At 32.5% G+C, this 22,203-nt stretch overlaps 1 protein-coding gene across 1 annotated transcript; it reads left to right on the top strand.

The window, feature by feature from the left end:
• Positions 1-1,244: 1,244 nt before the first annotated feature.
• On the top strand, positions 1,245-18,613 carry LOC129218686 (glucose dehydrogenase [FAD, quinone]-like). Its single transcript, XM_054853011.1, has 11 exons — positions 1,245-1,356; positions 5,665-5,867; positions 6,950-7,139; positions 8,022-8,153; positions 8,525-8,646; positions 10,637-10,807; positions 11,391-11,544; positions 12,326-12,489; positions 14,215-14,392; positions 16,270-16,495; positions 18,457-18,613. Exons 1-11 carry the CDS (start codon positions 1,245-1,247, stop codon positions 18,611-18,613), a joined length of 1,809 nt encoding a protein of 602 aa, XP_054708986.1.
• The last annotated feature ends 3,590 nt before the right edge of the window (positions 18,614-22,203 follow it).

Here is a 22,203-nt window from a genome sequence, read left to right as displayed (position 1 = left end):
ATGCAATTTCTTAGGTAAATATTTTTGTTCATTACATTTTTAAAATATTATTTTTTTTTAATTAAAAAAAATATAAAGCTGTCATGTGCAAGACGATATGATTTTCTGTGGAGTGGTTTACTATATGCTTCTTTTTGAAACTAGCACTAAAAATAATTAGCATGAAAGCGATGTAAATATTAATTTGAAACAATAAGTTCGGAGAATATTTTGCTAGAATTGAGAACTATAAAACTGATGTACATAAGTGTTTACTTTACGTGACAGGTTAACTTCATTTTAAAAATAACAAACATTGAAAAAGACACAGGTCGCAAAATTTTTGGCTCTAAATAAATTGTGTTTGTATTGATGAAAACGTAAGGGAAAAATCTCATGCCCGGATCTATAAATTTTGGGACCCCCCTTGCAACAAAATTTGAAGGGCACCTCCACAGAGGGCCAGCAGTGCATATTTGCAGCGTTAATGTTTCTTAATGCGATTTTTTTTTCCAATTTCTCGGGCCGTTGGGCCCCTTAAGGACGTGCCCCCCCTCCCCAGCACTGCGGGGACTGTGGGTACGCAGCTGGGAAAATCTAATGATGGTGAAATCACCCAGTGTGAATATCTCTCGTAGTTCTGATTCAATAATTCCCTCAAGCCTTGGATATAGCAATTCGGTTTTGTTTTAGTTAAGGTTTAACCTCTTCTGGAGTTTGTCTCTCAAGAGACTATAAAATATGAATTAGCAAAATTTCTACCTTTACCTTTTAAAGAAATAGCAAAGCATAAAACTCCACAAAAGCTCTCAACTTTTGCCTTAAACGATAAAGAAAAAGAGAGCAAAATAAATTTTTGATCCAGTTTTCTAAAATAACATTGCTAAAAAATACAGCACCCCTTAATCATTTTTTGCTCTCAAGAATCCAGGTGACGTGACTAAACGCTGACCTTTTCAGAGGTCACTCTCACACTGACCACTAAATGACCGCTGGCACGCGCGATTCTTTATCTACAGCCCCTAAACTCTCCCCTCCGTCTTCCCTTTTTCCTATTCATGCTGTCAACTGGACACACCCCCATCCCCTTGTAAGCTCTCTTTACCTTTTATCCTCACCTTCTTCTCTCCCTCTGTAAAAGACTATATAAGCAGGTGATCTCCCAACGCAACTCATAACATTTACCACCCCGTGCTGTGGGTTAGAGTTTAGTTATTTAGTTTGTTTCATATTAGAAGGTTTGAATCTTCAACAACATCGACATCATGCAGAATAACCCGGTTCGTCTGCTGTATTATTTCCTTGGAATCGGGACGAATTTCCAGTATTGTCCGAAGGTTTCCAATACTTTTGATCCTGTTTATGACTACATTATTGGTGAGTAGACAATTGTTAAAGCATTCTTTGGTGAAATAAAAAAACCGTTCCCAGGTACTCTAATAAGCTCCTCTTTTTCAGAAAATGATAACGTTTTCAAAATTTGTAGAAAAAAGTAAATTTTCCTGCCATAAAAATTGTTTATCATGCTTCATTATTGGTGACTCACCATTAATGAACATCATTATTGGTGAGTAGACATGTAGGCAACATTTTTTTTAAAAATATTCTTTGGTGAAATACGCAACTGTTCCCGGATTCTCGGATAAGTGCCAAATTTTCAGGAAATAATAGATTTTCAGAATTTGTGGAGAAGTGTTAATTTTCCTGCCATAAAAATATTTTTCTTTAACTGAAATGGGAAAATAATTTTTATTTAATAATTTGTGACTAAAACTTTTGCGTTGTTTAGGTTCGTAATTACACTGGTGTCACTTATCTCAGTGTAAACCAGTTTTTTAGAATTTACCTTTAGCTCCTACCATCTCTCATTCACATATTAGAGCTCCCGGTTTGTACGAAACTATCCGCAAGGAATGCAGTGGGATGGACCAAATTTTCAAAAACATTAAAGAAATTGTACGTGTGAAAAGCTTTGTGACAGAGCATTACAATTTATAGTTACATTTTTTTTTCCTTCTTATGAGTAGCTAGCTATCTCAAGAAAGAAAATATGACTTTTTTTTCGGTGATGCTATATGTATATTCATTCGTTGTCCTGCTGCAGTTTTTTTAAATTATTTATTCGTTTATTGTTGTATTTTAATTCGATTTTTTTTATTTTATTTGTTATTTTTTACTTTTAATATATTAGTAATTTATCCCCCTCCCCGCCCCGTCTTTATATTTCTCCATTTCTCATTCACTATTTTCGGACCATACGCTAATATTTAGGACCCGCATTTTTTGAACGCTTGAAGATAGATTCATTTTTATTGATTCTTATTATTAGTTGCTTATTGATTTCTTTTCTTCAGTTGAAACTTACTGGGCCGATATTATTCTCATGAGCTCCAAGAGTTGTTATGCATTTTATTTATAAGTTTCAGTTTAATATAACTGAATTCTATTCCCAAAGCTTCAAAATAATCTATATTTTTTCCCAGGAAGAGAAAAAAAAATGTTTAACAAGTGCTATAATTTCTGAAACCCACTCATTTACAAACAAAATTTTTTAACTAAAATTTTTTTAGAATTCATTGTTTTTGCTATTTATTTACTCATTCATTATGATATTATTATTATTATTATTATTTAATAATTTCACTTGGAAATGGTTTATTTATCATTTATAGAGTTGATATGATTAACGCATTAGTACATTAACTTTTTATAGAATGAAGCCTTTGATTTTACTAATATTGCATATAGAGGAATGTGAGGCAAAGTAAAATAGATAACTTACCTTTTTTAAAATGGACAAATTGGTTTTTTCTTTTTGAAAATTAACAGTACATAAATAAAGAACAATGTGTTAAACAAAAACACTTGTAATGAAACAATATTTTAATTTTTGACAGTAAATTTGTACTTTCAAAAAAAATGGAAAATGTTCTTTTTTTCTTTTTTGATAGGGGCAAAGTGAACTATAAAAAATTTTTAATGAAATATTTTTTACAAAATGGGTGAATAAAAAATGAAACAATGAACTAATATTAATCAATGAATGAGTGAGAAAAAATAAATTAAAAAAAAAGAAATAGAAATAAATAAATAAAAAATGAATTAATTAATATGTAAGTGAACTAATGGATGAAGGAATGTAAATTAATTCATAAATGAATGTGTAAACGATTTAATAAACGAATAAATAAGTAAACCAAACAAAATGAACTTTTACCTGACGTGCACCGTGCACTTGACAAATTGTGTTAAATATTTAAAATCAGATCATGCCTAATATTAACTGAATAAGTACTGCACTGAACTTCAGTAGATCTCAATCAATACTTAAAATGTTAATTTAAAACACTTTATCATTAAAAAAAAAAACTAAATTATTTTTCAAAATTGCGATCCATAAAGAAAGAAAAATATTTTTATTAAAGCTCATATTAAAATATTATTATTTTAAATTTTTGATAGCAAATTTGTACCTTAAAAAAAGGGGGAGACCTTTTTTTTTTTTTTTTTTTTTGCTTGAGGCAAAGTGAGAAAGAGAAATAAAATGTTTTTCTAATGAACTATTTTTTTATTTGATTATTAGAAATTTTTTTCAAAAAATTAATAAATAAACAATGAAACAGTAAACTAACAATAATTAATTAATGTGTGAGAAAAAATTAAAAAGAAAATAAAACATTGAATGAATAAGAATATGTGAATGAATAAATAAGTGAACTAATGAACAAAGGAAGGTAAATTAATTAATGAATGAATACGTAAGTGATTTAATAAAAGAATGGATAAGTTAACTAAACGAAATGAACTATTTTGCTTTTACCGCACGTGCACTTGAGACAAACATTTAACATTTAAAATCAGATTATGCCTAATATTAACTGAATACTGCACTGGACTGCAGTGGATCTCATTTGATACTTAAAATGTTAATTACATATTACAAAAACTTTATCATTTTATAATATTTTTGATAAACCATAAAATATTACAGTATGTGTATCAAATTTTGAAAGTTACTTACCTTCTTATTTTTATTGGTCGTTATAGCTATTTATTTTGTGACTGTAATCAACCACATGTTTAAGAAATTAGTTGAAATATTTTTGGATAGCTAATGCTCATAAACGGAAAATATTTTGCCATTCCCCTTTGACCCACTATTTCTCCCCCCCCCCCCCCTTGCGTAAAAATATGTATTGTTCCCACAGAACAATACGATATTTCTACGCAAAGATAAAAATTTTCATAGCAGCTTGTTTAGTTAAAGTAAGTTTTAATGGTTTTCACTTGTCAATAAATAACTCGAAAATGATGTTAAGAATTTTCTGATACAAAATAAAGAAGATATTTTTTAAGTTTCAAAATTTGTTATACAAGTTTTAAAATATTCAACCATTTAGTAACAAGAATAAATTTTGTTTATTTTGAGCGCAAACCTTTCGTTTATTATACTACGTAAATTCTAAAACGTATTGGGAAACACAGTTAATGTCTGTTTCAACCGCTTTCTTCAAAACCCTAATTTCTGTCAAAATACAAGAACATTCCAAATGCGTGCAAATAAGCGAATATGTAACTCTACTGCGTATTGACCTTGAGAAACACGCGAACGAAAATTAATTGTGAAAAGCAGGAACTGCAAAACCATTTCTGAGGAAAGAATTACGATTGTTTTGCTCCTTATGTAATCTAATCGAATATCTTAAAACAAAACATATACATTGAAATTAATTTTTTGCTACTTTACTAAAATGCTAAAAATAATAGTTGCACGTGATCAATTTTTTCACAAAACATTTTTTGAAGGAATTTACGTATTTTTGTTGAAATTAAATTCTGTATTCTTATCTCTAGTGAAAATAGTAAAACCTCTGTCTTGTTTTTATGAAGATACTAGTAAAAATATCCGGCGTTGCCTGGGTCTATGATATTTGTGAGAAACAATCGCTACTTTCATTCGTTTTCTGTTTTAACTGAAAAAACTCAAAACACACCGCTTTGACATGATTAAAAATCGAGCTTCTTCCTTACCCATAAAAGTAAAATAGCAATAAGTATAAAAAACGAAATAGTATTCAGTTAGAAACCGAAAGGACAACATTTAAGCATATAAAAATTTGAAGAATTTCCAAAATATGAACTAAAAAAAACAAAGATCACTGTGGAAAAGTAGAGTTTAAATGTTTAAATGACTTTAAAGTCATTTTTACTCCGGAGAAGCTGTGATTTAAAATTTTGATTATGATTACTCTTAATATTGATGTTGTAAGGCAACGAATTTTTGTAACAATGGGTTTTATATTTAATCATTTAATGGGGAAATTATATGCAATTTACTGTTGTCCATCATAACTTTTTAAAACTACTAAGTTTTTTAGAAATAAATTATAGCCTATTTTGCTTCTTGATAATGTAGCTATCTGAGGTGAAAAAATGGTTAAAATCTGTTCAGTAGTTTTGAAGTTTATACATACAGAAGTAGCCATTTATGTATATAGATTGCAGTGTATAGTAAGACTGCTACTCCGACTCTTGGGATTTCCAAGCCCTCGAATACGACTCCTTTGCCCCAAAAGCTTCTAAAAATTTCCTTATTCGGCAAATTTTATCTGACGATTCGGCAAAATATCTGACTATCCAATCAATGTTTTTTCCAACTAATTTTTTGTTACTTCTCATTTCCAGTGGGTGCTGGATCAGCAGGAGCAGTTGTTGCATCCCGCCTGTCAGAAGATCCCTGTGTGACGGTCCTGCTTTTGGAAGCTGGAGGCACCACGGATCCGATCAGCGAAGTCCCTGCTGCTGCATTCCTCTTGCAATTGACGGATATGGACTGGCAGTACAAGACGGTGCCCCAGAAAAAAGGGGCGCTCGGCTACGACAATCATGTGAGTCAATCCAGTCAAAGATATCCTAAAGGATGTGTAAATAATGTCGAAAATGCAGTTTATTTTCAATAAGTTCGTGTCGTAACACAAACACATATTTTAAAAATCATTTAATTTTCCTCTTCAAAAAGTATCCAACAGGTCCTGATTTATTTTATGAGTGAAATTTATCCGTTGAAAAGTGTGATAAATTCCCTCACTTTCAAATTAAAGAGCCTTTCCCCTCCACTTTTCAAGTTCAAAATTATAGTTCGATCTGAAAAAAAACTAGTATTGATGAATTCACGCGTTGAAGAACAATTGACTTAATAAGTGTGCGCTTTATATTTTTCTCGCGTTATTATTTTCATAATATTAAAACGGAGCTTAGAATTGGAAATAGTTGCGGTCGTCCATCCAGTTTTTTAAGGCAAGTCCCGAATTTTTTTGAAAGATTATTTAATCAATGATGCCGTTAAAATACAACAATACAGCCTAATTTTCCAAAAAAAAAAAAAGTCAACTGTAAAGGCACTCTCCCCTCGCCTAAACTCCGCTCTCTCTCTCTCCTCGGTCTCCTCTAACCCCCTGCTTTTTTGGCGCACCAGCCGTCTATGCGCAAATTCATTTTCGAAAATTCATAGCATCGTTAAAACTTGTAGCATTTGGCACATGTCAACAAAAACATTTTAGATGACATATGTAATAATTTTTTATAGATTTGGGAGAACGTTTACAGTTCTACCACAGGTTTTTTTTTTTGGGGGGGGGGAGTGCACCAGCCCAGTGAATGAACACCCTGAATCAATAGACAAACTACAAACAGCATTTTCTAGTAGTTTTCTTTCTGGAAATGAAGAGAAGAAAGTGACTACTGCTCATTCATTTAAGAGAAATGTTTCGAAACTTTATTTTTTAAGAAAAATTAGTTTCATATAGAAAAAGAGTTTCTCATTTTCTGGGCGGTCTACCCTTTTTCTTTGAAGGATTTATCTATATATATATATATATATATATATATATATATATATATCTTCAAAATAAATATGGCGTTTTCTATTTTCATGTTTATTAGCTACATTACAATTTTTTTTTTCTTCCAGCAACTACCATGGCCTCGAGGAAAAGGAATTGGCGGCACCAGTCTTCTGAATTTCTTCATGTACGTCAGGGGTAACAGGAGAGACTATGACAGATGGGCAAAAAATGGCGCCAGAGGTTGGGCCTGGAAAGATGTTCTACCTTACTTTCTGAAATCTGAAGATAACACTGATCCGGAACTCATGAATAATAGTACCGTATATTTAAGTTCCTTTTTGTCTGCTTCATTCTTCGTTCAGTAATTAATTTTCATATTATCCGTATTTCGTCATCTTTAGAATCATTTCCTGTGAGTTTTAATGATGATTATGCATAGGTAGCTCGTTCGTGGGGCAAGGAGGGGGGGGGGGCAATTGCCCCTCTCTTCCAAAACGAAAGGCGCCTTGCCCCTCTATTTTTCTAAGTTCAAAATTAATGATCAATCAAAAAATGAGTCAAGTGTTTAAAAAAGAAGATGGGACTCATTAAGTGCTTGTTTTATAGTTTTACCTAGTCATTTCATAAAAATTATACTTTTACTTAGAATTGAAGGAAAGCGGTCTGTTGTGGCCATTTTCCGTAAATTTTATTATTAATGACGTTGAAATCCAGAAATATCTAACCTCCGTAACTCTGCATCATTTTAATCCTCCTCCCCCTTCTTTTGTGCACCAGCCATTTATGTAAAGTAGAGGTTGACTTGACGCTTCCTTCAAAATCCTCTTCACTATCGCGTAATATTGCTGCTACAGTCTTATTACTCTTTTCTTTGATTTTGCGTATTAGTAATTCTCATAAAATAGAATGCATTTCATAGTGTTTTTAAGAAAATTACAGTTAAGTATGCATTAAAACTTAAAACATTTTAGGCTTTTGTTGAAGATGTACGATTTTGTTATAAGAATGTTCATTTGAATTAATTAAATGTAATCCATTAAAATGAATAAATATAATTTTTCAATGGTTTAAAATTTACAAATACTCATTTATTTTAAATTAATCGTAAAAAAATATATTTGAATAAATAAAGTGAATTTATCTTTAATATCAGAAGCTGTTTCAACTTTTCTATTTATATTTCATATTTTACCATAGTCTTCCATCACAAGGGAGGATATCTCACTGTTCAAAGCGCCCAGTACAACAGTACTTTGATGCATGCTTTCGCTAAAGCCGCTGCCGAAAGAGGGTATGAATACAGGGACATCAATGGAAATAGACAAACAGGTGAGCATTTATATCACAGTTTATTGGTTAGTTTTTTTTTATCAAAAGTCGGATTTGTTTATCAATTTACACGTTTTAAACGATAGTGATATCTTAACAATGTTTAAAACCATTTAACTATTTTTAACGCAGATTTTTTTTTTTTTTTTTCGAATAATGAAATTAGTAAAATAATTTTCACACAGATGCATTAAGGATTAATGCTCAGATGTTATGCATTTTGCATTAACTAAAACTGGCGTACCGTTTGTATATATTTATAATCAAACCAACTAGATTACGATATGTTGAACTTTGCACTTTTTGAAACTATTTATTCATCCATTTCATTTGATTCATTAAGAAAAAATACTTATTCCTGTTCTTTTTAGGATTTTCTCGTATTCAAGGCACACTAAGAAATGGACGGAGATGCAGTACTGCCAAGGCTTTCTTGATACCTGCTCAAAATCGAAAGAATTTACACATCGTTAACAACGCACTCGTTACAAAGGTACGTTTTCTAAAGTCATTCGGGATTTCGTCTTTAATTCCTTTTTTCTTAAACAAAATGACTTCTTTTACCAAAGTGGTAATATGTCAGGGGTGAGTCACCTAGAAAAGGTTAGGGCGCAGACTGCGCCATTGAAATTTTTAGGAGGGGGGTGTTTTGAGGGGTATTTTTCACTTTTTAGTGGGGGCTCTTGGTTTTGAGGGGTCTTTGAGTTGACATAGAAATAAAAAGATTATCATTGCAAAATGGATTATGTAGGGCTTTTCAAACTACATACATCGACTAAGCTTTGCTTTAAATATGCCATCTTTTGACACAAAGCGCAAATGCAGAACCTGGGCGAAGGGAGTTTTGATGGTGTTGGGCTTGTGTGTGTGTGTGTGCGATGCAGGATAGGCTGAATTGGACTCAATGTTTTTTAAACCCCATAATTTAACTCACTTTTGGGTTGTTAAAGATTTTTGAGAAGTTTTAAATAAAATAATTACATTTTGTAAATACGTTCATAATTTAAACTTATTATTTATTTGTTCTTCACTACAGACATTAAAAATAAAAAATTAAAAAGCATTGACCTTCAATAGCTTTTATAAATGCATTGTACTGTCCAATTTGAATACACCAATATACTTACTTTCCTACGTTACATCTAGGTATTATCTTGCTATTTCGTGCGATTTTGCTTCGATTTTATCAGCACATTTTCAGGTCATGCATAGTACATCCTAAAGAAAAACACTCAAGATCTCACATTGAAGGAAAAAGTTGATTTACTCCATTTTCTTGACATCAGCTTTCTGAAACGTCATAAAGTATATTGTGTGCAGTATTTACAGTAATAATTATTAGTAATGTTCATAACTTTTTTCAGTTAAACATATTTCTTTCTGAAAAATAGACTTTTAGAAGCTTTCCCTACAATTGTCCCACCTTTTCCCTTTTAAAGACAAAAAACTCTATGGGGGTTTTTTAAATCTAAAAAACCCTGGGTCCTTGCGTTTTTTTTTTTTTTTTTTGAAAACCCTAGTTTTTGCCAACCCTGTTCCGATGTGTATTTAAAAATAGTGATAACTAGAACACTACAAACATGAGTGTGCCAAATATCTTAGCTTATCCCTAAACGTCATTATATCTAAATATTAAGTCATAATGTCATCACATGACTTCCTTTTACTCCAATTTAATATCATTTTCCCATTATTGGCAATTTTAATGTGATTCAATAGTTTACTCTCTAAATATCACCAATAGTGGCCAAATTGAAACCAGATTTAAAAAAAATAAAAAACCACCAAATTTGTCGCCAAGTTAGTGACCATAAGACTGGCGATATATTGCCAAGTGTCCGCCAAATTGTAATACCACTTGAGTTTACATCGAAATTAACAATGATTTCCCTCAAAAAAGGGGCAAAAGACCACTTTAGAAACACCTGAATGCAACCAAAAGGGGAGTTGCACAACTAGACCCCACTAGGAGTCTACGTACTAAATTTCAACTTTCTAGGACATACCGTTCTTGAGTTATGCGCCATACATACGCACAAACGCACATACATACTTACATACAGACTTCACAAGAAAACACGTTGTAATTACCTCAGGAATCGTCAAAATGGATATTTCGGACGTCCATACGTTCTTAAGCACTTATACACGTGTGGTCGAGTCGAAAATAAACCTCAACATTTATTCGGGGGTGAGAAAAATGGAAATTAAGGTTGATTTTTGAATGAAAATTTTTTCGCGAATACAATACTTGATTTTTTTGTAAAAGGAAGTAAAAATAGTATCTTGTAAGGTTCCCAAACGCATGCCTACAACTTTATTGCTGTTTGTACGTTATAAACGCTGGTTTATTTATTTAAAATCATCACAGAGTAGTATTTGACATCACGAGAATATGTAACAACGTTTTAGTGAATTTTAAGTATGTTTTATCAAAGATCATGTCTCAAAAAATTTAGAATTCATATGAACTTTCCTTCCAGGTTCTAATCAACACAAAGAAGGACGCTTATGGAGTCAGATTTGAAATTAATGGACAGAAATATGATGTTAGAGTGAGAAAAGAAGTTATCGTGTCTGGCGGTACAATTAACTCTCCTCAGCTACTGATGTTGTCCGGCATTGGTCCACGAAAGCATTTAGAAGAACTAAATGTAAGAAGCATGTTTTGTCGAATTTATAGTTAGAGCATGTGCATGGATGGTTCAAAAAAAAAAAAAAACTTTTTTTCAGCTAAAGTCCAGGACACCCCCTATTTTCTTAGACTTACTAATATTATGCTGCAAAAGTTGCTTCTTACTCAAATTTTGAGAGGATGCCCAATGACTCCTTAATTAAACATTAGCCGTAAAGTAGAAAATGCCACAATTTTAGAAACATTTCCCCAGCCGTTTTTTTTTTTTTTTGTAAATAATTATTTTATTGCAATATATATACATATTGCTAGTGTATATTATAATATGTAGCTTTTTTTTTCAGTTCCATGTATTTTTAACCCCCACTCCCCATTCTTATGACGCTTGGAGGAGGGGGTTGAGCATCCTCTTCCAGTTGAAATAGGAAGCTAAAATTCTTCCAGTACATTACTATCCACAAGTCTAAAAATATTGAGGGGTGTACTGTTATCTAGGAGAAACTTTTTTTTTTCTTTACATGCATTTTTGAACCACCCTAATGAGCAATTATTCTTTCTTCCGGAACAAGGAACACATTATAAAACTCACGTTTAATTTGCAGATACCTGTCATTGCTGACTTGCCTGTTGGTGATAATTTACAAGATCATGTTGGTACGACCTCTCTGAACTTCGAAGCTACAAAAGCCGAGCCTTTGCTATTAGGACAAATAACTAATCCTCTCAATCTTGAAAAATTTAAGCAAGAAGGAAAAGGTAGGTTTTTGAACTTGAGTAGAAAACTTGTGTTTATAAAAAATATTAAGTTTTAGCTTCAACCGTCGCTGAGCCTCCAAAACTAGCTATGAGTATTTGAAATTTTTTTAGGAAGTAGATAAAAAAATTTTATCACTGATCCCCCCCCCCCCTTCTAATTTGAAACTTCGGTTTCGATTTTAATTTCATGGAGTTTAATGAAATGAATTCTCTTTAACTTTTTGTTTCACAATAAATTCACGCACAGAATTTTACGCATTTATTTTCACTTAGTTTGTAGAGGCAGTTTTCTTTGGGAACATTTTAGCGGATTTTTAATTTTTTTTGTTAGTACTTAAAGCTTTCAAAACTCTAAATTATGATTTCCTCCTATAAATTTTCTTTTTTATTGAATTCTTAATTTCTTTTTATATCATCTTGTTGCTTTTTACAGAGTTCTCACGGGCCTTCAAAAAGTCTTATAAAGGCCCTATTTTCAAGTATTGTTTGTAGGGACCCCCTGTAAAAGCCATATTTAGTAGTCAAAAGCCCTAAAAATTAACAAAAGGCCCTATTTTTTCAGATTGGAGGAACCCTTCGACATTTAGTAAACGGACAAAGACATTTGACTTCTGCATGTTTTTCAATCCTTTTTCTTTCAAAATTCTTCCAAAATTTCTTTATGTACCGAAAAACTATCTTTGCAGAAAATGTATCTAGTTTAAAGTAAGAAAACTATCTTTCCAAAAAAAAAAAAATTCTGACAGAGTTCTAAAAAGATAACGTAATGTTTTCCTGACAGGTCCTCTGACCAGCTTTTCAGGGATTGAAGGCATGGCCTACGTCAACACAAAATTCAACAATGCTGACTTGGACTGGCCGGATGTTGAGATTCACATGGCTTCAGGTTCTCCTGCTAGTGATTATGGCCAGATCTTGAAGAGGACTGTTGGAATGACAGATGAGGTAGTGTATAAAATTAAATTGCATTTCATGTGTAGTAGTACTGACAATACGAAATCGGCAAATTAAAAGAGTTAAGGCCTGTCACGTGTTTCCCTAAAATATGGTAAATAAATGTAATTAAAACCTGACGCAGATTTTAATGATCCTTACAACGCCCCCCCTTCCCCCGCCCACCTCATCTGTTGAAAAAAAAATTTTTTCTTCTGAAAACTTGCCGTAATCTGGCTAAGGAATGAAAAGATAATGAAAATAAGTTTTTCTGACAGAAAACCCTCATTAATCCGAAACTCATTAAACCGGACTTCACTTTATCCGGATAGCCATCTAGATGTATGTACTGTATAAATAAAAGGCGAGTAAGAACAAAAAAAAAAAAAAAAAAAAAAAAAAAAACGTGTTTTTGCTTTTTTTCTCTTATGCAATTTTTATTTCATTCTTTTAAATTCAAAATACAATTTTTAATGTGTACAGTAAATGTACCTGGGGTTTAATCCGTATTTTCATTCTTTCTGACTACCTGGATACAGTACTAGTCCAGATTAATGAGGTTCTACTGAACATTATATTTTGGTCAAGGGTGCACGTGAAGAGAATCCATGGCGCAAATTGCGCCATTAAAATTTTTAGAGGGGGGGGGGGTTAAGTTGCCTTTCTCTCTCTTTGAAAGGGATGCTAGCATTTTGGGAGGCAGGCAATTGCTCTTGTGAGGAAATAGGCAACCTTGCTTTGGTCACGTGCCACTTAGTGATACGCCATCTCTACACCATATGAAAGAAATAGAAAAAGGGAAGGAAAAAAAAGAAAAAACAATAAAACTTTCGAAATAAATACAGTTGGCTCTCTAACGACTTTCAAGGGGAAAAGCATTCAAAACCGTGAAAAGTCGTCTTAAAATAGAAAGTTGTTAAATAGAGCGTCGCGTTAAACAGAGAACCAACTGTACTTCATTAAATAAATTGGAAAAGCGCAGATGTTTATGACTATGATTATTATTATCATTATCCTTATTTTGGTATGTGGAATTTTTATTTTTTCGACTGTAAATTCAGTTTTTCTTATTTTTTTAAGAAGAAAAAGTTGAAAAAATAGCATGAATTGTAAAAGTAAGGTTAAAATCAAGCATTGTCTGGCTTTGCTAAAAATATGTTTAGGCCTTGGACGAGCTCATTTATGTATGGGTTGCAAGGAGAGTAATTCTTAGATTGGCACCAGACCCGTCAATTTCCCAGGGGGCAACAAGTATATACTAAAGGTAAATTATGGCAAAAAAAAAAAAAGAAACCACGCCCACTTACATATAAATAATATAAATCCCCCTTGACCCCCCCCCCCCCCATTTTTGGGCCTGATCGGAAGAGCCCGATTAAGATATCGAGGGACCCTAGGTCGAATACTTTTTGTGGGGCCCCCTGCATCCAAACTTTTCTTACTTTAGCCATTGACTGAAACAATTTTAGCCATAGACTAAAATAATTTCAGCCATTTGGGAGACCCTAAATATCGAGGGCCCTATGCCACGGCTTCGTTGGCCTATTCAGTAATCAGGCCCTGCTGATCAGCACAATGCCAACAACGTATCTGCTACGCAAACAGTTCTTCTCCCTTAATTAATTAAATAGAATCCTTTAAGCATCTAGCGCTCGAAAGTCAACTTGTCAGAACCAGACTACAATAACTTTTGCTGTAAAAAGTGACGATATAAGAACCTGTTTTTTTTTCTCCTAGGTTTACCGAGAAGTGTATGCTCCATACACGGGAAAGAATACCTTCACATTTTTCCCATGCAATCTTCGACCCAAGAGCAGAGGCACGATTCGACTGAAATCCACTGATCCCCATGAGCATCCTTTGATTGACCCCAACCTCTTCGAATACAGAGAAGACTTAGACTTGCTTGTAGAAGGTAATCTTTTTTTTAGAATCGGCTTTTAAATACTTACAACAGCTTGAGTTACTACGATGTATCTCCGTTTCCTTGTATTACTTTTTATTGAAGTTTAGCACTTTTGCATTATCTTTGTTCAATTCTAATTATATCTACTGTTTTATATGTTAAATTTGAAGATCCGGTTACTGATAAATATGGAAGGGGTCATTGAAAGGTGGCCGATGTTCAATCTTCGAATAAAACGAAAATGTACGTTTACTACTATTGAATTGACAATTTCAAATGGAAGTTAAAATTTTTATGTACAAATTTTGATAAAATAGGATTTAATTATTAATATTAGATTGCTTAAAATTAACATTTATGTTTTAAAAAGAAGGAATAAAACATAAAACAAAGAATTCATTAAAAGGTGGACTTAGTTTGTTTTTCTAGTTGACCCTTTATGTGCAAAGTATATTAAATTCAGTTTCAAACATATTCCTGTGTCATTCATCACTTACTTTGCTTATTCCTGTCTTTGACTGAAAAATATTTGTTCGTACCTTGCTTATGCATCATTTTAGAATCATTTTTAAAAAATCTGTTAAATACATCATTTACGTGCTGTTTTGCCATACGTTATCAACTAAATTGTTTGTATTGATTATGTCCTCCGAGTAATTACAGAACTATTAGTTAACTGTGTTTATGATAAGTCATTGATTCATTGAATTTAATTCAATGTTAACATTCATTACATTCGAATAAATATAATAAAATTCATACACGCTTTCGGGGTTACAAGTAGTCTCTTTATCAGTGTATAAAGATACGAAATTCAGTTAGATTTAACTCTAAAGCTCACTTCATTTTATTCACTTATTAAATTTATTTATTTATTTTGTAACCCTGTATGTGATTTATTTTGAGCTTTGCGCATCGTTTCAATCATACTCAGTTTCCGCACGAAGCAAAAAGGTTTCTTTTTCTTTTTTCTCCTTTCCTAGTTCACGATTTTTTTTTCACCGTCTTTTCAATCATGTAAAATTTTTTGTCATTTTGCTATTCAATTCGATTTTGAAAACCATCAACCTCATTTCTGTGATTGTAATGTTTCTTTAACGTTATTTATTTTATTCTTCGTTAATTTTACTAATTTCTACTTGATTTTACTATTTTTTTTTTCCAATTATAATTTTATCAAGAAGCAAATTTATTATCATTATTATTCTTTTTTTTTTGTTAAATCGTTCACCGACATATCCTTTTCAGCAAACTGAGTTATTCTCTATTTTCCATCATATTTATCATTTTATATCGATCAAGCACGACGACTCCATAAATGATGTCACAGTTTTTTTACAACAAAACTGATCTCCTCCCCCCTCTGTCCCAAAATTTCATACTTCACCTCACTCCTCCCCCTCCCCTGACGTGGCCCTCGTCACACGCCACACTGTTTTTCATAAGCATTAGTGTTATTAAAAAAAATATGTCACGCTTCTTGTTACCCCCTCCCTCCCCCACTGTTGCAGTAATTTTACGACCCCTCCCCCCTCAAATCGTGACATCATATGAGGCAGTGAGAAGCAAAAGGATGTAATTGGCAAAATTAAAAATTAGGAGATAACCAGAGTACACATGGTAGGTGAACCTCTCCTCTGTCTTGGAGCAAGAGAAGGTACTAGTAGCCCAAGTAGTTGCTGCTATACAGCATGATTTAGAAAAAAATTTCAATGAAAGGCTACCTAGGATGTTATCTTTAAACGCGTTTTACTCAAAACTTGAAAATGTCCACTTACATCCCTTTGCTTCTCACTGACTCATATTTGGACGGCCCCACAGCCTGCACTAATATTATTGTTGCTGGTTTATCACTTTTTCCAATCCTTCTTATGTACTTTTTACAGTTATGAAAGAATGCGTCGACATTGTCAACAACACTAATGCGTTCAAAGAGATCGGAGCTAAAATGTTCGAAACCAAGTTTCCAGGCTGTGACAACTTGACTTTGTATTCTGAGGAGTATTTAAGATGCGTTGCTCTGCGACACACGTTCACCCTTTATCATCCTGTTGGTACTTGCAAGATGGGGGATCCAAGGGACAGAACCACCGTGTTGGACTCGCATCTAAGGTGAGCTCTCAATATGAACATGAAATTTATGGCCATTTGTGATATTATGATACATATGACTATGCAAAATTCCATTGTGTTTAATACATTTAATCAATGTATCCTCCTCCCAGAGCCGGCTCTATTAGTTCTGCTGCCCTAGGCGATGTTGACAAGTGCTGCCCCCGACCCCATTGGATGATAATAATAATATAAAATAATATGTTAACAAAATAAAATTAATAGTAGAGTGCTTAAAATTAAAGCGAGTTTCTTGTTAAATAACTGGGTTTGCATATCCAAGCACTGATACACACTTTAAATTGTCTTTTTTAACATTAAAGTAGTGCATCGTATGGCACTAAAACATATATCAATATTTTCAAAAGACTTTTAAATCACGCAAATTGCCACCTCTGAAATTAAATTGAATCTCTAGTTAAATTCTGAACTATGTTTTGCATACCCAAGCACTGGTACACACTATAAATTATTTTTTTTTTTAGCATTGAAGCAATGAATCTTATAGTGCTGAAACATGTATTCATACTTCATTTCAAAAAAAATTTCAACTTCGAAATTTACCGCCCCTAAAATCTGCCGCCTACCCCAGGAGCCGAGCTTGCCTCATCCTAAAAATCAATTATTCCGCTTTCAAGTCCTTAATCCAGTAGTTTCCAATCTGTGCCCCACCCCCCTACATAGTCATAGAGTAATCGTAAGGGGATATCATCTTTAATACATTCACGCACGAAGAAAAAAAAAGTGTCAGGAGAAATTATAATTACGGCATTCGGGTTTGAGCGTCCACACAAAGAACATCGATACAGTTTCCAAAGATACCAAAATTTGAGAAAATTTGAGCTCAAAAGCAAGATTACCCATCGCATTAATATTCATTGTAAGAATACTTTATTTATAATTTAAACATTAATTTTTCTATAACATAGTATAATGTTACTGTAGTAACAAATTATCAATACTCATAAAATATACTAATAAAGTATTTTTTTGGAATTTTAAAGCTATTTTATACATAATATATTATTACTTTTCTCTAAGTAAATAATGTGTAAAGTAAATTAAAAAGTTTCAAAAAGTTATTTTTGAAAATGAAGGACCAAATCCATAAGTTAAATAAAGTTTTCATTTGGAATTTTACCAACTTTGATTGTTTAAGTGTAAAATATTAAACAAAAAGAATTAGTTGCAATGGAAGTTACTTGTCCAATTAATTAATAATAAGAATAATAATAACATCAATAAGATAAGTTTTACTTTAAAATTTAACAACTACGAATTGTTTTAATTTTTCAAAAATTGAAATTGCAATATAGAACTTAAAATTTTTAAATACCTGACGTGAATCACAAAACGAAATTCAAAAATGAAACAGTAAAAACTTCAAAAAATAAAATCGGGAAATTTTATTGCTCAATAATTTTTTGAACATTGCTCTACATTTTATTTACTTAGAATTGGATGTTTGACAGCACGTTGCAAATTATCCATTAAATAGCTATTTGATTATTTAAAATTACTTTACTTTCAATAAACTATTGACTAAAAGAACTTCTGTCTTTCATGCAATACATTTAAAACTGAATCTGAAGTATCACTCTTAAAAAACCAATATGTTAAATTATTCACACAGAAATTATAAATTTCTTTACTAATAATAAAACTGAAAGTCTGTCTCTGGATGTCTGGATCTCTGTGACGCGCATAGCGCCTAGACATTTCGGCCGATGTTCTTTTTCTATTCTAATTTTAAGAACATTTTACAGAGCAAATTATCATAACATGGGCGAGGAAATTAACATAGCAAATTGGCGAGAAATTCATCATTCCTTATTTGTAAATATACGGGCAAAGCCGAGCGGGTGCCACTAGTAAAATATAAAACCAATCGATTGTTCAATTTTACTGTCTTCATTTAAGTATCATTGCACACATTTCAAAAGTGACTTTTTATTTTACAGGGTTAAAGGAATAAAGAACCTTCGAGTCGTGGATGGCTCAGTGATGCCAACAATTGTTTCTGGAAATACAAATGCACCTATCATTATGATCGCCGAAAAAGCGTCTGACATGATCAAAAAAGATAATCGACACCGGACGAAATGCAGCCGCCGATAGATTATCGAAATCTTTACGTTATCTTTTTTTTTCTTTTTTTTTTCAAGGAATACCAGCACAGATGATGGAAGGTAAAAATTTTGCAAGATATTCTCTGGAAATTGAAAAAAAAAAAAAGGTCTTGGTTTGACAATTTCTTGAGCTAGTGCCTAAATTTCTAGTCATTTCAAATCGGCAGTTGCAAAAATTTTTGAAGGATTGATCCAAAAACTCTTATCTGTAGTCTGACTCTACTAAGACGACCTCCAATGTGAAAGGGATTTTACGATTCCATTTATTGACAAGGAGTGAAGAAAGCTGGTTGATTTTGCCAATAACAGTTATTGGCATTATGCATTGGCATCAGTTCCCATCCCCCCTCTCCCCTTTTTGTTTCGTTTTATAAATATTATTGAAAGATAGAAAAATCCTGACTTTGATTCCTTTTGTTCCATCATCTGTGCTGCATTCGTTAACTAACCTTCATCCATGTTCTTCATTTCATGTCTCTTGTACATTTCAAATTCAAATACAGTCTAATCCCGTTTTAGCGAATTCAGTTACAGCGAAAATCTAGTTTTAGTCAAGGCTTCTGCCATCCTTAACTCAAATTATATAAGAATAAAGTCAACATTCGTAATTCGGTTCAACAAAATTTCGTTTAACCGGTCCCTTGGACTTCGTTAAAACTGGATTCGACAGTTATTCATCTTGTTTCATGCATCATATTTTTTTAACGTTTTTATTTGGAAAGTTTTGTGTGTTTTACTTGTAGTGGTGAGATTTGAGATAGTGTTTAGTGAAGGTGCCATACTATATTTTATGGTTAACCTTTTTTAATTCCACAGCAAGATACTGTGTTGTTGTTATCACATATTTACGACCATTTCTGAAGATAAAAGAGGAAAGAAAAATGCCGAACGGTATTAGTTTATGGGTCATTTAACACTTAAAAATTAAATATCAGCAAAAAAGTTTCAATTGCATTGTAAGTTATTTTGACAAATGAAGTGTAATTTGGCTGGTGTGTAGAATAAGGGATTAAAGTAAACAAGTAGCCAATCTTCAACGTTGACCATAATTTTGAAAAGAAACTGAACAATTATTTATTCAAAATGGCATAAAACTAACATTAAATGTATGCAATATTCATTCAGCAAATGTATTTTTAATCTCCTTTCAACATTTCATTTGATGTGTATTTTAAGCAAAGTTACTGATGTAATTTTTAAACGTTTGAATTTTGATTGCAATAAAACATTGTTCATTAGTTAATAGGGTTATTTTCTTTTAGTTTAGAAACAATCGGCAGAGGCACAAAATATCACGTATGCTTCATTTATTTCAGATAAGTTGGATGTAATGTGCAATTTCGGGAAATGAAACATTTTTCACTTCTAAAAAGTCATTTTCTACTTTCAAGTTCCATCCAAAAAAAAAAGAAGAAGAAGAAGAAGAAGAAGGCGCACAGGTTCGGGGGCACTACAAAACCAAAAGAAAAAACCGAAGTCGCAAACAGGTTTGAGGGTGCAAAAAAAAAAAAAAAAAAAAAAAAAGTCTTCTTTTCAGTCCTTGATGATTTTTATTACAATATTTAAAATACAAGAAGCATATGGTTTCCTTTTTTTCTTCGTGCATTTTATTTCAAGTGTTATTTTTCCAAAAAAAAAAATAATAATAATTTTTTTTTGAATTTTGACATTTGGAATTCAAATTATGTTTTTCGCAATCACGAGTGTGTGTTTGTGTCTGTGTGCAGGCATGAGTGTGTGGGTATGTATGTGTGTAGGTGTTTGTGTATGTGTGTGGGTATGTGTGTATGTATGCGTGTATGTATGCGTGTATGTGTGTGTGTGTGTGTGTAGAATATGGATTCAACCTGGAGACGGTATTCGCTATAGGAGCAGCATCGTGAGGCCGGTCGATGGTGGTACTGCAGAGGGAGGCGGTGGGAAAATAAAATCATAGGAATTCAAAACAGTCAAATGGCAAATAAATAAATAATGGCAATAAGCAACGTGATTGCCCAAAAAAAGGGGGGGGGGGAGGCACACAGGCAAAAACTACTAAATGGATTTCAATGAAACTTTACAGTAATATAGCTTATACATCAGAATCACACTTAGGGTACTTTTCGTCCTGTTATGAGGGGCAAAACTCCTCTTTATAAATTCTTTAATATGGGGGAGAAAAACTAATTGCACATATTAACATTACATGTCCATGGAAAGCTCTGATTTTTCTGCTGAAGATGGCACCTGTTCGAAATTTCTAAGTAAAATAAAAACAAGTTTAATATTTAAAAAAAAAATAGTTAAATCGGTGATCTTTCATTGTTTACATTTCTCGCCGATGACATCACAAATGATGTGTTGCCATTCACAGAGCAAAATATTTAATTCGCATCTTTACTCACGTGTATTGGCAACGATATGGTTGATAGCAAGCGTAGAGCGCAATTTGATTGTCATAACGTGGAAACGCGGTACAAAGATGCGCCAAAAAGTATCATTTGTGACGTCATCTAGACCACGCCTTGTTTGAAAAATCGGACACTTTAAAAAAATTAATTAAAAAATAAGCGTTGAGAAAATGAAAGAAATTTCTGTGACCATGTTTTTTTTTTTTTTTTTTGCTTATTCTATCAATTTCAATGACTAAAAGTACTACTTTTGACTGAAGGAAACAACCCCATTGGGGCAGTGAGAAGCAAAGGGATGTAAGTGGACATTTTCAAGTTTTGAGTAAAACGTGTTTAAAGATAAGATCCTAGGTAGGCTTTCATTGAATTTTTTTTCAAAACCATGCTGTATAGCAGCAACTAACAGGTCTACTAGTACCATCTCTTGCCCCAAGACAGAGAAGAGGTTCACCTACCATGTGTAGCCCATGGTTATCTGCAAATTAACCATCTGGTTATCTCCAAATTTTTAATTCTGCCACTTACATCCCTTTGCTTCTCACTGCCTCAGTTGTATTTATTGTTGAATATTTTTGCTTTTTGTCTGCCTGTGGCTCAAGGCTTTTCCATAGTCAACTCTTAAAGAAACATTTTCGCACAAGATTGGCAAATAATAAATAGATTTAGCTAATTATTTTCCACTTTAATGTAATTTTGAAGCAATTATTTATTTGAGTTGATTGTACACTTACTCATTATCCAATCGACCAGGAATCTCGCCAAACTTTATTGCGGAAAGATATCAAAAGCTTTCCGCAATTTCCGAGAGCATTTGTTCATTTTCTCACTGTTTTTGAAGCTAAAGACTACGTAATACTGTTTCTCGATTTTCACCATGCAACCAAAATATCGTCATTAAAATAATCTTTAAAACTTATGTTTCAATGTGAAATAATCCCATAACTTAATTAAGCAAATCCATAAACAGCACAAAAACTTCCATTAATTTGTCTTTGCGCACTATTTCAAACAATTGCCAACTTTTACTACTTATTTCGGAGCATTTCAGATAAAAATATTTAGCATCATTTTATGTCACCAAAAGCATCTCAGTATTTGACGACAATATCTCTTTGACGAAAATTAGCAAAAGAGAGTTTTACAAAGTAGGGAGGGGAGACTTATAAAACGATTACCACAAATTTGGTAA

The sequence above is a fragment of the Uloborus diversus genome, chromosome 1 (assembly GCF_026930045.1).
Source record: "Uloborus diversus isolate 005 chromosome 1, Udiv.v.3.1, whole genome shotgun sequence".
Taxonomy (NCBI): Eukaryota; Metazoa; Arthropoda; class Arachnida; order Araneae; family Uloboridae; genus Uloborus; species Uloborus diversus.
The sequence above is the reverse complement of the archived record's forward strand: the minus strand, read 5'-3'. Positions and strand labels throughout refer to the sequence as shown.

Bases quoted from the DNA above. Each gene is read 5' to 3' on its own strand.
- LOC129218686 (XM_054853011.1), top strand. From the start codon at position 1,245: ATGCAGAATAACCCGGTTCGTCTGCTGTATTATTTCCTTGGAATCGGG. The intron at 8,647-10,636 runs GTACGTTTTCTA...CTTTCCTTCCAG, and splicing joins ACAACGCACTCGTTACAAAG to GTTCTAATCAACACAAAGAA. The intron at 14,393-16,269 runs GTAATCTTTTTT...TACTTTTTACAG, and splicing joins CTTAGACTTGCTTGTAGAAG to TTATGAAAGAATGCGTCGAC.